This window comes from Monopterus albus, unplaced genomic scaffold (assembly GCF_001952655.1).
Source record: "Monopterus albus unplaced genomic scaffold, M_albus_1.0 scaffold46.1, whole genome shotgun sequence".
Classification (NCBI taxonomy): domain Eukaryota; kingdom Metazoa; phylum Chordata; class Actinopteri; order Synbranchiformes; family Synbranchidae; genus Monopterus; species Monopterus albus.
This window is the reverse complement of record NW_018127926.1, coordinates 2,492,945-2,509,939: the sequence shown is the minus strand read 5'-3', so window position 1 is coordinate 2,509,939 and position 16,995 is coordinate 2,492,945. Positions and strand designations below refer to the sequence as shown.

Genomic DNA, 16,995 nt, shown 5'->3' with positions numbered 1-16,995 from the left:
AAAACATATAAGGCCTATTTAATTTAGACCTCACCTCTGAGTTCCAAATAAATCCTAAAGACTGTTCAGTTGTATATTAAAGAACTGTATGTTACCAAAAAAAAAAAACATTAAATGCAACGTTAATGCCTTTTCTTCGCGTCAGGCACATGATGTGTGTGTGTTGCAAAATGCTCGGGCTGCGTAAGAGAACTTCAGACTCTAGAGGTCTCCATCCTTCAGCATCCCCTCATCATCCACCTATTCGCCCTCCTCTTTCTCCTCCTCCTCCTCCTCTCTGGCATTTTGTGCAGCGGAGGAGGAAAGGAGGAGAGACTGCTGAGGAGGAGACAGAGGGGACCCCGAGACAACACGTCCCACGCCAGAACCAGACAGGAACTTTGATTTGACGCCAAGTAGGCTGCGATGAAAATGACGATGAAGAGAACGAGTCACGTTTCTTCTTCTTGGGAGGCTTAGATATGTCGGGCGTGTGCAACATATGATGTCCTTGTACTCATATGCTCAATGAAGATTTATTTATCTCTGATAAATCTCTCCTCTATTCTCTGATGGTGCCGCTTTCCTAGTGCCTGCACTTGGGTCAGCCGAATGAATTTGAAGGCAGTCTGAGCGCAATGTTTCCAGCTCCGTTGCATATGGGATTTCCAGCCGTGATGTCTGCAATATTTCGTTCTTTGTTTCTGGGTAAGTCACTTCCCATTCCTTCATAACATAATGAATTAATTTAAAAAGCAACGGAGCGTGATGATGTGAGAATTGTTACTGGCGATGTGGACGTTGATGTCTATCGTTATTATATTTGCACTAATTGTATGTACACATATGTTTAACACATCCTCAACAACACATCTGACAAATGTTTTCAGTCTCGATTTAGGATGATGTCAGAATATATTTATTATTTATTTTTCAGTTTATTTCACATAGTCACCGTCACATATAAAAGCTCATGTGAAGAAATTCAGTGCTATCTGAAAAACGGAAAAAGCACAAGTCAACTTTATTTCCAAACCAGAGGCTGCTTTACTTGAGCCAGCTCTCAAAAGAAAGGAAATTTAAAAAAAAAAGTTCACCTGACCCCTCCCTGTGACTCTGCTATCCAGATGTATGACTCTGTGTAAGCATATCTTGCATTGACACAGGCTTGCTGCAGATAAACAAACTGTTCTCTGCCATTTTTGACAAAGGACAATTATTCAAATGTAGCATAGTGAGTAACAACTGAGACCAGGCAAGATTAGATTAGTTTACATATGCTGGCCCAGTTGTGATGGTTCTGTAATGTCATTTTAAGGATGAAAATGTTCAAATTTGTTGAGAGTTATCATTCACTTTTTAGTTTAAAGTGTAGTTTGAAATTGTCCATTGGAAATATTTGGCATCTTTCATTATAAGTCAGTGTTGTCTCTTGTGTTCAGAGGCAAAACACCTTCCTTTGCAATGTATCTTACTATTATCCATACTAACACCAATATTGCTCTTATTGCTGCTGCTGCTATTACTAACATTACAGTAATGTACTGAGAGCCTGGAGGAGCTTCCAGGTACAGAGCTGAATGGGGGGTTTTGTAAATCCACTGTGACTCCACTGACTGAAAGTTACTGAGAGACAGTGTGTAAAAATGACTTCCAGTAAGAGGTTTTTCCTCACTGCTGGCTCATCACCTGTTCTATAGGGGGGGGTCAGATCTTTTTTTGTCCAAAGTAAACTCTAGAGTGTGAGGAATGTTTTATCCATGACCTGTTGGCCTGTCTGTTCTAGTTTGCGTCCAGAAGTCGTGCTGTACTCCGTTCGCTGTTTGTGGTGTCGCACTTTGTTTAGATATCACAAGACTCCATTGTTTGTATTGATGTGGCTTGTGCTCAGGCCGTGTAAATACCGAAAGAGTTTGTTATCTTGCCATTTTAGTCACTTATTCACATATAGTTGTGATGCCTCTGACGCTGAATAAGACAAGCAATATAAAAAAAATCTGCATATTCTGTGGGCCAGCATACATGCTGGCTTGTTAAGGGTTACTTCAGTCTAGCAGTGAATCCACAGCGTGTGCTCAGTGGAGATGTTCACTGATCTTAGGGTTAACTAAAGGAGCTGACTTGGCAGCAGTTAACGCATTCAGGTTTTGTTGTTGTTGTTAGATTATTGTGATTCAGGCTTAACTTGCATATTCTCTAAAGAGTCCACACCAGTGTGCTGTACTTACTGATGGTGATGAGGATGATGCCTTTCTTAGCTGGCACACCTAAGCCAGTGATTGCAAGGTGAAAACATGAATGCTACACTTTTCTTAAAATAACCATGAGCATGTGCCAAGCACGTGAAATGACATGTTGCCATGGTGAGACATTTTCTCCTTCCTCTGTGATGTCACCAGATATGACTGTATAAAACTGTGCAGCTGAAAAATGATAATAATAGGCTGACTTTCCAGTATATCTGCAACCGGAGATGAGTGTCGCTTTTGGGAGAACAAAGTATCCACCAATCAGCTAAAAAGAGATGTATATATGGATATATGGTGCTTTCAGGCTAGACTGCTCTGCTGCCCCAGAATGAAGGGCACTTTCTAAAAGTTATAGCCTGTATTAATTCAAGATCAACACTGAGGCCAAGCAGAGTGAGGAAGTGGTTTTATTACAAAAGAAAAATCAATAGTCATTAATAGGGGCTCATTTCCTTTTTATTTGGCTTTGGCCTCACAAGTCCTGAGAAGTCCTTAATTTAATATTTGTTGGAGATGTAATATCCACTGTTCACATTACAGATAAGTAGCGCTATTAATTGCCACAGAGACTTCCGTAACTCCCTCCGGTAATTCTGCGGATGCAAAGTAAGAAACAGAACAAGGTCAAATAAAGTACCTCTGTGACAGTGTCGTGCAGTGGTGGTTTCCACCAGGTAAAGGAGATTAGTGATGGTCTGCCTATTTGCCTCTGTGCCAGGATTAAATGATTCTGAATAAGGGAATTTTAAATGACTGTTCAAGAAGTAATAACATCATGTAAGTCACTTGACAGATACAGTATACAGTCGGAGAGAACGAGAAGCTTTTCCATGTGCGATCCCACTTGGTGGAGCCTTATTTTTATTTGAGCATCAATCTGTAAGACAATGTACAAAGCAGGGTCTTAACATCATTGTATGTGTGTTGATGCTTGTGTGTCTACATTCATGCATACTATATGTGTAGAACAGTGAGAAGATGGCAGCGCCTATGTGCGTATGCTACTGTGTGATGCAGATAAAGAGAGCAGTGGCTCCAAACAAAAATTCTGTCCCGATTCTATATTTAGCATGTCTGCTGGGGTAGGCAGAGGTTCTCTGAAATGTGAAGATGACAGGAGCCTCCTGAGCCAGAGGTTATGAAGTGACATCTTGATGTGTTTGCGCCTGAATCACGCTTCCACACACACCCAGCCTTAGACTCCTGACAGTCCTACAAACCCAGAGACGTTTTGATATTTGACGTCTAGTTACCATACATTAAGGCTTTGTTTTGATCTCCTTTTGGCTTCTTCAGTGCATGCATAGTCTCAGCTCTGAAAATGCTTAGGGGTTTTTTTGCTGTTTTTTTTTTTAGATCATGTTATGAAATTGACAGATCTGCTTTGTGGAATCGGAACATCAGAACATCAGAGCAAGATATTTAAAGTATTTCTCAAATAGTTGTTAACCTTCCCATCACATTGTAAAACCATGAACCTCTAAATGACCTCCAGCCTCACTTTAATTGGCAAGTACAAATTACACAGGCTTTATTTCATGAACATAATCCTATGTATCTATAAACACTTAGGAAGTTCTCATACGCGGGCTAAGCTAGAGGACAACACATATAGTATGCCCTCAGGAGTGAATATCCACTCAATACTGCATTAAAGCTATAGATACCGTATAGCTGCAGCTGTTGAGGGACAAATATCAAATAGCTAGCTGTGCAACTATTTGCACTGTGCAGTTAAATGACTTCCTTTCCACCTACAGTGTCAGCGATATGACATGCAGGACAAAGTGTAAACAGACTCAATGGAGAATTGTATTACAAAGCAAAGTAGCAACTCTCAATGCCTCAGCAAGGACAGATCACCCTGGTTTGTAAAACCTCCATCAAGGGTTACTGTAGAGGCCTGCCGATGAGGACAGAGGTCCAGCTGTCCTTAAAACAATTGACCCATATCATTAACAAACAATGATTTGCCTTCTGAGCACTTTCCCCCTGATGTATATGGCCTTTGAATGACAGCATGCTTCCCTGAATAACAAGGCATCCTCCTTTTGTACCTGAGGGCTTCTTTATGTTTCATTGATTGTGGTGCTTTTAGTCCTAAGGTCTTTCTGTTCTGTTGTAGCAAGCTGGATGCCACGATTCCAGTGAAAGTGCTTGTAGGTGAAAGTGCAGCTGCTTTGAAGAGTATGTGCTTTTATTTCTACTAGTGGGGTTCTAGTAGCTTGTGTTTACATAGCACCCAAAGATGTCAGAGGTAAAAATAAAGGCTGCACTGGTAAAATGAGTAGATTTTGTTTGAATCCAACTGTTGTTTTTGCTGTATTTCTTTAACAGTTTCATCGTCTTTCTCTTTGTGTGCCTCTGCCACACCCATAGTTTCCAAGCTATTGGAGATTGATTCTGCACAGGCTTTTTGTCACTTACATCTTGTAAAACACAAAACACATGCCTAGACAGAGCTGGGTTTGTGTACTGATCCTGACCTATAAACCCTCCCCCCTTTTCATCCTTCACTGGGAAAATTGCTGCCAGATTATTTTGGAACGTATGAACGGGAACTGCCTATTTCACTTTGCTGCTAATCTTTGACAGATGTTCTGGAGAGGCTCACATTCACATTAACCGGAGCCACAGGCGCAGTCTACATATGACCCTATACCTGTATGTTGTACAGCACACAAACAACCACACATGTTGTAGGGATATACCTGTGGCAACTACTTGCTGTTTTATGCAGTAGGTTGACCAGAGGATCATTTTGATTGATCAAACCCAAACTGATTTAAGCCAGATTGAGATGAGAAACAAATCAAAGGAAAGTTTTGCAACACTCAAGACACTTACATTGTTAGAAAGGTGTTCCTAATATTTTGCAAAGTATGTTTTAGTGCTTAAACAATTAGTAGCTTCATCAGTTTGTCACCTGGCATACAATTAAGCAGCAACAAATTAAACAAATGTCATCATTATTTGTCAAGCAGCAACCCTGTCTTAATTAAGTTATATTTATACAATACTAGATTGCAACAGCATTTACAGTTTTGAGGAAAACATCATGAAAAATGTTGATACCGAACATATTGTCATAATGATTGCTGACAATGTACTTCATTTGTTTTCTTGTAATATCCACTCTCGCAATAAAATTTCCAGTCATAATAACTATAACATGATAAAAATGCATTTTGTTATGGTTATATTTAGGCATTGACAACACTCGATTAAGGTTAAGGAACATCTGTGGACTTTGTTTTGCTGAAAAGGTCGGCAGTGAGTTAAAGCATGAAATAGGATAGTTTTACTCTATTAAACCACAAGCTCTCTTAACCTTTTATTTCAGTGCTTTTGTTGCCTAAATCTAACTACGCAGGGGACTCTTCAGCATCCATCCTGGATAAGGATAATCACCTTTATTGGCCAAGTATGTTACACACAAGGAATTTGTTTCCGGTACAGGACCGACGGCTCTAACCATCGGGGGTAAGGGGGGGGGTTCAGTGTCTTCCTGCAAAGTGCAGTAACACTTCCTTAAAATATATTGTAATGGAACATTATCCAGGTAGTAATTAGGTTTTCTTACTAAATGGATCAGGCAATACAAATTAGTAGTATACTGTATGTATGAGATGAAGTTGAAAGTAAAAATGCCATAATTCCTTGTTTCCGGCCTCTCAGATTGTATAAATTCAATTATATGTTTATTATTGAGGTCATAGTTAAAGGTGGTGTTGTACTGGACTACATTATATTCAGAAGTGTTCCTAATATTGCGAGCCTCTAATGTTCAGCTTCTCCCATACCTGCACTGCAACGTTGTTGTGTTGCTGTCATGAACAGGTTTGCTGTATGTTTTGGCCCATCTACCACTGTCTAAGTCTGTCTTATGTCTTTGTCATGTTATTTTGATTTTATAATATCAAGTTAAGAAGCACCTCAACCCCATCAGATTTGTGCCGGTGCTGGAACCTTTGATAATTTGAAGGAGGAGGACTTCTTCTTTATTCAAGCAACAAAATGTTGAATTCATGCTCAGTGTTTCAGCTTATCATCTGGGGCGGAAGAGTCGTAATAAGTATAAAACCACTTTAAATACATTTTCATGCATCATACAAAGCACCTTGTAGGATAATTACAACGTTAAGTAATCAAGTCATCATTTTCCTCATTGGAGAAGCAGTAGTTCAAGATAACCAGGCTGCTTAGCAACTACCAACTCTCTTTTTTAATGCCTTAAAATGCCTGGAAAACCTGAAAACTGCTTTAAATCTATTAAAAACTCCAGGAAAGGTTTAATCAATCTCCCTGCATTTGGAGCAGCTGCGGTAGATATTAAGATCAGTTAGTCCAAGACTAAAATAGGGAGCCTTTGAACACCTTGGTTAGTTACACTGCTGAAATGTTGCGATGGCCTGTAGTTCTCTACTGCCATGGCAATTTCCTCCAAAGGAAGGGTTTCTGCCTTATTTGCAGTTGCGAATAACATGAAAGCCAATGGAGCAAGCATAATTATGGCTTTCTTTTGTTCTTTTTTTAGAAAACATGAATTAACTTGCTGCTCGTGAGAATAAACATTTTTAAACAAAGTCTATGACTGTGAGGAGATCAAAGAGTGGACAAAATATTGAGATAAATGCTGATGCCGTCAATGAGGTGGAGCATGGAACCATCTCCCATTGATTCACACAACTGAAGGTCTGTCCTGAGATTTAAATCTTTACCTCTACTGACATTGCTGGAAATAGGGTTCAGTCTATCAGCAAATGAGTGCTATTCAGCTGCAGGAGCAAAGGTGATCACAATTGATACACCGTGCAAAAATACCATTTCACATGATTTGTTCATCGGTGGTGGGAGTTGAGTTGATATCATCATCCCAGAGCTCCCAACCCCACTGTGGTGCTTTCTGCCTAAAATGTGGCAGTGCGGAATAAAGCTGGTATGGTCGTCTTCTCTAAGCACAACATGCTTTTGATCTATGTCCTCTGTCTCTGAAAGCAAGTACATCTCTGTTTTCTGTGTAGCTGTACAATCCAACTGTACAGGAAAATAAATGGCTCAAAAAGCAAACGCTGCTGCTGAGGTGCTTTTGTTTACTTTCAATCAGCTTAGCATAGTTCTTGCATCAGTGATACAAAGGAAGGAAAAGCAGGGGTGACATTGGTTTGTTACAGTAGAGGTCAGGCCTGTGTGTCTCTTACACAATTTTCCCTGTCACCAGTAAGCCTTTTAACATGAACCAAGACTGACCGTGCCTGTTGTAGCTGATTGCACATCAAGTCAAGATAATATGAAGTCATTCTCTTTGCTCAGCAGAGTGAACCCTGACTGGTCTGGCATTATCAGAGCTAGACTAACATTTCTAGTGAGTGATAGGGTGTCAGAACCCTCAGTTAACCAGTAAACTGTCTGCCAATAATTGATCGTGTCTTACCAGTCGCTTAGCACTTTAATTGTCACAACCTGTGCAGTGCCTCGTCTCACACTGTGGTTATTGATTATCATGTCCAAATATTATGGACATTCAAACAGCACAATGCTGCTGAGATGCGAATCAGCAAGAGGACACATCTCACAGCCAAAATGTGACCACACAGAGTCCTCCACGTAAATCTTAAAGCAAGGGGTTTTTCATGCAGTGAGAAAGAATTCTGAAATGTTCATTCATTTTATTTATTCCAGTCTGGTGCCAGTGCACAAATATTGACTTTACTTTCGCTCAACATGGCATTCGGCTGCAATTCAATCCCCAGAGTTGATTGTAGATGAATAAAAGCAACTTGTACTCAACAATGGTAACTCTTTTTTCCTCCCCTGTCCCCCTTTTCCAATTGGGAACTGACTGAATGAACAAGAGGAAATGTTCCACGTCACTCTATTTAGACGTCTGCTTCTCCTTTTCAATTTGAAGCAGTCTATTAGCCCAGCAAGCAGATTAGTCCATTAGGTGTTTTGAACCCATGTGCTCCGTTGTCGTACTTCATTTCCTCTTTTGCTTGCCAGTCTTTCCTAAAGCGTTACAGACTTTAATAAGCTCTTCAGACATTTATCTTCAACCGCTTTTGGTGATCAGATAGCAGCCTGGAAATACCTAAAGATAGATGGTGTTTAGAAGGGAGGGAATTCGGTGGCCATTGATTAAAGTGGTGGAAGATGAAGCGATTACCTGCACAAGACCTGAACACCATCTGGAGGATCTTCTCCACTCTTAGTGGTGGCTGAAGTCAGGACTCGGCCATATGTTCAATTTAGTGTGAAAAAGAGAAGGGTTTTATTTTGGTTGGAGACTTAAGAAGTTGATCATGCAGTAACTGAGTTTAATCTGTATATTGACTGTAACAAGACTTTGTAAATGACCTTTAAAGCTCTACAAGATATGCAGTTCTGCTGATTAATTTTTTATAGGGGTGAAATCCTTGCTCCTTATACCTTACCTTGTGTAATTGCCATTCAGCAAGAACTTTAAAATGCAGTAGCTTAGGCTGTGATGGATGGTTTAATTATCCAACCACAATGTCAGCCGCTTGGTCTTTCATAACACCGTGAAAACACTGTAAACTGAATATCACTGATCAATTACTAGGTAGTACACAATTCAAGTATGTAATGTCAGAGATTGTACTACGGCTCTCCCTTCAATATTTCATATTAAAGAGCACTGAGCCCTTTATCACACTGAAAGGTTGAAAAGTTTGTTTCCTCAAGAGATAAAGTTGCTTATTCAGGCTCTTAGACTGTGGTCAGAGTACAGTATATACTGCCAGTGCTGAAAAAGCTTTTTCCCCCTTCGCTCCTCCCACTTTGTTTCCCCTTTCCCAGCAAAGTGGTTCCGAACAGATGGCACCACCACCTTTGTTTTTTCCGACTTGTTAGACTTAACTTGTTGATGAAATTGAGCCTTTATGCTATGTTGCCCATGCAGATGTGTAGCTCTGCATCTTTTATTGTAACCTCTGTTGTAAAATGCCCAGCAGGAAGTATGTTATAATCCACGGCCTGACATACAGTTATGTAGGCAAAAAACATCCCAAGGAGGAGCGTTCTCCATCAGGGAAACAGTTGTCTCCACATGATGAAGTAACATTCATCTTTATGGCCTTTCAAAACAGAAAAAATGTGAGATAGTGGGGATGTAAATCTAGAAAAAAAAAGATTGTCCAGCTGCCCGAGTGTTCTCATAATGATCACATCTGAACACATCCCCCACCACATCCAGAACTCGCATCATCACACATACCTGTCAAACACAACAGCTGCAAGACTTGCATGGACATAAAGTAAACAGGGAAGGTGTTAGTTGCTGCCAGATAAACACTGCTACACAAGTACTCTCTGCAGCTGTAGGCTAGTGTTGCTCATGTGTTTGTGTAAACTCACTATTGTAATGAAATGTACCTCAGAGATTAGAAAATCAATGCCAGCAACTTTGCAATAACTCGCAGCTGATTCAGTAAAGGTACCAACATGTTTCCTTCATTTGTTGTTGCCCTTTCTCTCCATTTCTGTTTAGTACACACTTGTTTAGCTTGGCCCATCCATACAGTTTTTCAGACCCAACATACAGTATAGTGCACCATGTCTCTTGCTGAGAGACAGACAGAGCCTTAGGACTGCATTCACGACGCCTGTCATGGTTTGGCATTGTTGTCCAAACTGTCAAACTGGAAACTGTTGTGTTGTGGTTTGCTGGATGAAGATATTCTTCTGTGTATGAACATTTCAGTGGTGTGTGAAAGCCGGGCTGTACTCTGAGTTTGATGTCTCTCTCAAAATTATTAATCATGAGGCTTTTTGTGGACCTCACTTTTTCTCTCATCAGTAGACATAAATTATATTTTGTGTGCCTTTCTTCAAGAGGAAAAATCAAGAGTGTTAGCATTTGGCTTGATTTATTGTCTGGGTTCCAAAGACACTGTGGAGGAGGAAATAGCCGAGTTTGCAAATTCATGCTCTTAAAATAATTAAAGTTGGCATGATGACTCTGCATTCTAGACAAGCCCAGGCTTAAAAAAGACAGCTTTGCTACCATGCAGCAACAGCGATCTGTGCTGTGCTCTGACACGAGCAATAATGAAAGTTAGAATATTCACTGTGCAGATTAGATGAACTCAAATGCATCATTCTGTCACTGCTGAGTGAAATGAAGCTTTTGGCCACTGAGCCATCATGCTAGAAAACAAACTTTTTTTTCCTTTAGGACACGTTGTTTACTCTATTAACCTTTCCTCTTGGTTGCACTCTTGACATTGAACAATGTGGAAGAGGCCGACTCCTCGCTGGCCCTTTTGCTAATGAGGCAATTAAGTCTATCCTGCCTTGGTTGAGCAAGGGGCCAAGAGAGCAAGGCAAGTCATCTGCTGTCTCAGCAAACACCAAGCATCTTAGCTGTGCTGCAGCTGGAATACGTAACCAGCCGGGCTTTGTTGTAGCAGTCGTCCAGTCGTTGTGGTTCTCCCTCATCAGTGCGACCCCTTAGAACAGCTGGAGATCAGAGGCTGCATCATGTCGTATTTATCCATGTGCACTGAACTGCAGCAAATCTAAATGGAAGAAAAACACTGAAATGAAATAATATTTGCAAGCTATTATGAAGTCATGGTGAAACTGTGTAACATCACCACAACTGTTTGCATAATATTTTGGGATAACACAACAGGACAAAAAGCACTGTTCAAATGGTGAACTAGTCCTTTTATGCCCTGCTTCACATACAGTCCATTTAAGAATAAATATTGCCTGACATTTATTTGTTAATGCTTGAAAATACTAATACCTTTTTCTAATGTTTTCTAATACTTTTTTCTTTTTTATAACTAGAAGACAAATTTTGCGCAGTATTTGTAAATGGCAGAAAGGAGAGAGACATGAATATACAACCATGTGCATGCATACCTGACTGAGTGGCTGTTAATGTGTGTGGCCATGTGTGATTTTTATTATCAGATTCCCTCTGTGACACATGAGGAATAACACGGAACTGCAGTTGCCTTGGGAGCTTTCCAGGGTAATGCTGATTACTGTAAAATACTGTGCATCATTTAAAAAAACATCCTTGTTTCCAAATTAAATGAGTTTGACAGCAATTAGTATGTTTCTTCCTTCTTAGCCTAGTGACTGTTGTGAGCAGTTGCTGTGTCATATAAAAGGGGCCAGCATTAGGGCCTAAGTTAATGTGTTTAAAGGATACACAATTCTAATGAGCGGTAACGGAAGGCTTACGAATGCTCATAAGGGTTTAGGGGTATAGTTGTCTGTCTTAAAACTCAGGCTTAACCATCATAGTCTTTTTTTCCTCCTCCTCCTCCATCTCTTCTCCCTGTTTCTTGACACAAGGCATGAAAAAGAATGTTTCACTCATCAGGGAATAAAGATGCCTGCTCATTAGCCATGGAAAGGTGTACCAAACCAGAAAGAGAAGATGTCCATACAGATTTGCTTGAAATCAATGCCTGTCTTCTGAAGCTTCCTATACATTATGTGGCTGCCACTGACTATAACAGCTGATTAGCATTTATAGGAACTTAGATACTGTAGGCAGGCAAAGTATGCCATATGTACAGGATAAAAGCAAAGAGAACAAAGTGAGAACACTGGCTCCTTTTAGAAACAGATATCAGCCCTTTTGTGCAGGTTTCACTGTCTACTTCAACATATTTTTTCATGTGACCGGATCAATAGTGAGAAATTGCCTCTGCTCCGTGTGAAACACAGATGCTCCTGAAGAGGCAGGATTGGAAAAAGACAGTTGATGGTTTTCAGTTACAGGACACTAAAGATGCATAGCCACAAGGGCACCAGAAAAAGTGCACAGTTAGCAACAGCCTCCACCGATAACTGACCATGTGTGTTAAGTTGCTGGACATGACAGGTTACATGCCTTCACTGCAAAATATACAAAAAAAATCACAGAAACAACCATCATCACACACATGCAGCCCCTTTGTCTCATTCCAGGCTTAACCCGTTTCTCCTCATGTACTTTAAGACAGAGCTTTATGATGGCATTTCACTACAATGACCTTTTCATTCAACATTCAGCTCATGTAGCAGAAATGCACAAGACTCTTGCATTCTTTTGTTGTATTGAGCATGTGTACTGATGTGCTTGAGTCATTTTAAGACAGTTTTTACAAATCCTAGATAGATAATATCACTAAGCTCTGGCCTTATATACTGTACCTATGCTGTCCACTAGTTCAAGCTAACAGCTCTCTTGTGAGGAAATATAGATCTGGTCTCGGTTTTTCTGAAGCTATGTCGATAGTGTTGTCACTCACCCCTGCACTGCCCCCTGAGAAGTGTAACAGGACATCTTTTCATTGATGTTTTTCATTGGTTAGCGCCATTTTGTCTGGTAGCTGTACCATGCAGGGTCTTCAGGGAAACCATCATGCAAATGCAAAGTTCTTAATTACTTATGAAAGTTAGTGTGTTGAGTCACAAAGCTCTCCTTCTGACCTAATTAGAACACCACCCATTCTGGAGTTTCTTGTATTTCCTTGCTTCATTTCTCTATTGTCCTGTTCCTTAGCTAGACCAACTGCATACATAATCACCTTCTGCAGAGCTTGTGGAAGAGTTGGTTATACAGTACATGGGGGAGAGAACATACTGTACTTTTAACCTGCTCTGTCCTATAGGTGGAAATTTGGATGAATTATTGCACACATCTGAATGCATTAGCATGGTCAGGAGGGTGTAGGTTTCGAAAGATTTTAGATATTGACCTTTAGTTGAGCTCAAGTAATCTCACTTTTTGTTTGTTTATAATATCTGTCAAAGTGTACATGATTCTATTTGATCAGAGAGTAGAAAAACAAATAGATTTTCTTTTTTCCAGACCACAAATATTTTCTGTACTGCTGTTGTTTGCCTACATGGCATTGGAACTCAATAGAAGCATGAATGATGTTTCGCTAGACTGACCAGCATGGTCATTAATCCTAATATTTAGACTGCAGCCGTCATCTACACCTAGCCGTGACTTTACTATAAGTAATCATAGCCATATGCCTGTGTGCACTGTGCTGCAGGAAAAACACTATAAGTGCAAAAGCTAAGTCCATCAATCTAAAAGACCTAGCCCCATGTTGGAGGATTTTACGTGGCACCCTACCCCCATTCCATAGGGAATATAGTTATGAGCCCTTTCTCTTACTGTCCAGTCTCTTCCCAGTTCCCGTCTTCCTCTTATGAGACGAGAGGCCTGAGCAGACAGAGCGTGCATAGCTTTTTGCGACAGGGTCTTGATGGATGGCTGCTCAGTCATACGTGCGTTGCTCACCAGAGACCAGCCATATTTCTCCTTCACTGTCCGTATAAACCTGCATCTGCATGAGGAATGTCAGGGATGCTGCTTCCTGTGAGTTCAGTGGGGCCTAGGAGGAGTATTCGATTAGATGTAATGGAATTACAGTAATCTGATTCCAAAACGATGACATGTGTAATCTGTTGCAGTTACTGTAAATATGCAGTAATCAGATCATAGATGCTTGTGATGCTTCAGAGTTATTGCATTGCTCAGTACAACTGTGGCATTTAAATTGAGGAATTTTTCATATCTTACTGAATTGTAGATGAAAACGAACCCTATTTAACTGAGTGCTTTTATAGGAGTGTGATGTAAATGAACTACTCGTCCAGCATTACTGGTTATGGGCTTTTTGCTAATCAGAAGCCTTTCTGTGTAATCCTCCTAACACTTATAACTGGTGTTTCAGTGAATGGTGGGCTGGTTGGGCCTGGTGGAATGTGTGGGAGGATGGATGAATAGATAAGGTGAGGTGCAGCATTAGCAATGGGATGACCCTAGGGCCTTTTTTGAAGGTTACTGCTCGGTTATAGAAGGAATAAATACTGCAGCGTGCTTTTGGGTCAGGGAAGTAAGGGGAGAGAGAGAGAGAGACAATCTGTCATTGATCTTGTTGCATTAGCCAAGGCTGCAGTCATAATGAAACCAGCACTCTTTACTCTACGTGTGTGTATGTGTGTTTGTGTGTAAGTGACAACTCCTGTAAATATCTGCATCTGGAGTGTTTATATGCCAGTGACTAATTATAGCTCATGTGGACACAAATAAATCACTCAGAGCACGTGTACACATGCATGTGTTTGTGTATGTTTGTATCCCTAGATGGCCTTGTGTGAGCATATTTGTATGTGTGTATATTCTATTTGTGCAGGTGTGTGTGTGTGTGTGCGAGTGTTTATATGTGTATTCCCACATGCCTTATGTGAACATATCGCACATATGTATTGTCATAGTGTGTACTATGTGTACATATTTCCCTGGCTTTGAGTGCATGTTTGTGTGTGTACACGGACACAGTGATGAAGCAGGAGAGGCTGCTTGGCGACTCATCCATCATTTCCTCCCCTGGCCTGCGGTGCCCTCAGAGGAGCGCTGTGCTGTCACGGTGACATTGGGCTCATTTTGGATTAGAAAAATGGTGCATCCACCCCCAGCGTCACCACTGCACATCACCTCCCCTCCCTACAGCCAACCAACCAGCTTAGACGCCGCAGTAACAATTCCTCTAACACTGTCAGACTCGTTTCACCACCGTCAGCTTTACATGTTGTATCCACAGGGACAGATTGATAATCAGAGTCAGCAGTCTGGTGAAGGGCCCTTGTTTGTCTATGGTCATTTAGTGAGGGTGCTTCAGGTGTGCATCTTTTCTGACACTCACCCATCCCACCACTGCTACCCTCTTGGAAATGAAGGAGGGGAAGCAAATGTGGAAGAGAAGGCGAGATATGAGACCACTTTATGAGTGGCCCACGGTCTCTCTGCCCTGTCCTGCATCTCCCCCGTATCTAGTAATGTACAGGATGAGTCAGCATGAGCAACTGCAGTATAGCCGTCCAAACAATCTTTTAATGCTCGCCTCTGCAGAGACAATGCCATCGTTGTGCCGCCAAGCCACTGCTGACATGTTGTGACTCAGTGTGTTGGGTGTGCATGCATGGGTCCTCCAACTCTCTACAGGGACAGCACAAATACACATAGGACAAACCTTCTGTCATGCTGAGAATGATAGGTGTCATGGTCAACAAGACATTCTAGGCAATAAATGTAAATAAGACAAGGTGTGGCAAATAGTACCGTAAGAAAATTTTATGCTGGCATTTTTTTCTCATTTCCAGACCCAAGTGTGCCGCTGCATTACAACAGGCCTAATGCAGCACACAGTGCAACCTTCCCTCTCATTAAGAGTTAGAAACAGTGTGTGTATTATGCATGGATGAATAAAGCTGTGTATGAGTCTGTATTTTATATGAGGCAAGTAGTAGTTTGTACTGCAGGTACCACTTCTCCGGGCACCTGATGCTCTGAGGGCAACTTACACATATAAACAGATATAAACAGCCATATAAAACAGTCACATGACTTTTTTATTTATTTATTTTTTCCAAGCATGTAAAGATAAAATAGCATTACAGAAATAAAATTGTGAGAAAAACAAAAGAAAAAATAGTGTATATACAATGCAAGAAAAAGAACTAGTAACAACATAAAGACAAAATAGTACACAATTCAATCATATCACATTCATAAAGTGCATTACAGACACTACCACATTACATGCTTGAAAGGGAGTAGAAAGAAGTACACACTTATCTAGTTCTACCCCCTTTCTTAGACCATAGTATAGTTATGTCAGTGCCATCGAACTTGCCAACAACCACCAACAGAAACCGCCAAGGGCCATCCCCAACATGCACCCGACATCCAGCACCAAACAATCTACACCACGGTGACTCTACTTGCACTCTAATACAAATTCGTCATTATACACACAGATCTTCCTGTACTAACTATACGAAATAACATTGTTAAATAAAACTACATTCCCTTAATCAACACCTCTCAAATCCACAAGATTAATGCAAATCTCATTCCTTTTATTATCATACAACACACCCCCAGTACTCCTATATAATCTGCACTTTCTAGAGTAAATTTTTAAGTTTAAATGGCCTCTTAAATTGTATCCTCCCTCTCTCTCATTAAACAGTTTTTGAATTCCACCTGGCAACTGATTGTTTCTAACTTTATACATAAACACAGCTGATTTGTATTCCACTAGATCAAAGAATTTTAACAATTCAAACTGTATGAATAATGCACTGGTATGATCCCGGTATCCAAGCTTATGGACAATTCTTATGGCCCTTTTCTGAAGTAGAAATAATGACCGCAGTGAACCTTTATATATATTTCCCCAACTCTCAACATAATAATCTAAATACAGTAAAGAACAATAAAGAATGCGAAGTGACTTCCAATCCAGAATATGTTTCACTCTCGCCAGTATGGAAATGCTTTTAGCCATTTTGTTTTGTATATATTTAATATGGGGTTTCCAGCAAATTTTGTCATCAATAATAACACCTAGAAATTTCATTTCATAAACTCTTTCTATGTTAACACGTCCAACCATTACTTGAGCCAGATGGTGGTGCTCATGTCCCAGATAGCTCCGTTGATGGGAACGTTTCTATCCAAACCCGACCAGCCTGGGCTGTGATTTCTACTTTAGCTTTTTTAACCCTGTAAAGCCCAACACATCAAAAACTAGCCAGAACAGTCCAATTTTTCGGACATCAGATGTTTATTAAACCTTTTAACAAAATCCAAAAGAAAATTCAAGATTCAAAATCCAAGATTCAAGATTTTTATTTGCCATTTATGCATAGACAGACCGTCCAGGCATATAGGAATAAATGTGCCATATTATTTAGAATATTTTTATTTTGTTTG

At 40.4% G+C, this 16,995-nt stretch overlaps 1 protein-coding gene across 1 annotated transcript in view; it reads left to right on the top strand.

Annotated features, from left to right (window-relative positions):
- Nucleotides 1-239: 239 nt before the first annotated feature.
- The window catches only part of clmpb (CXADR like membrane protein b), a 69,351-nt gene continuing 52,595 nt past the window's right edge, over nucleotides 240-16,995 (top strand). Inside the window, exon 1 of the mRNA XM_020600409.1 lies at nucleotides 240-687. Within this exon, the coding sequence (XP_020456065.1) occupies nucleotides 618-687 (70 nt within the window). The 5' untranslated portion in view covers nucleotides 240-617. The remainder of the gene's footprint in view (nucleotides 688-16,995) is intronic.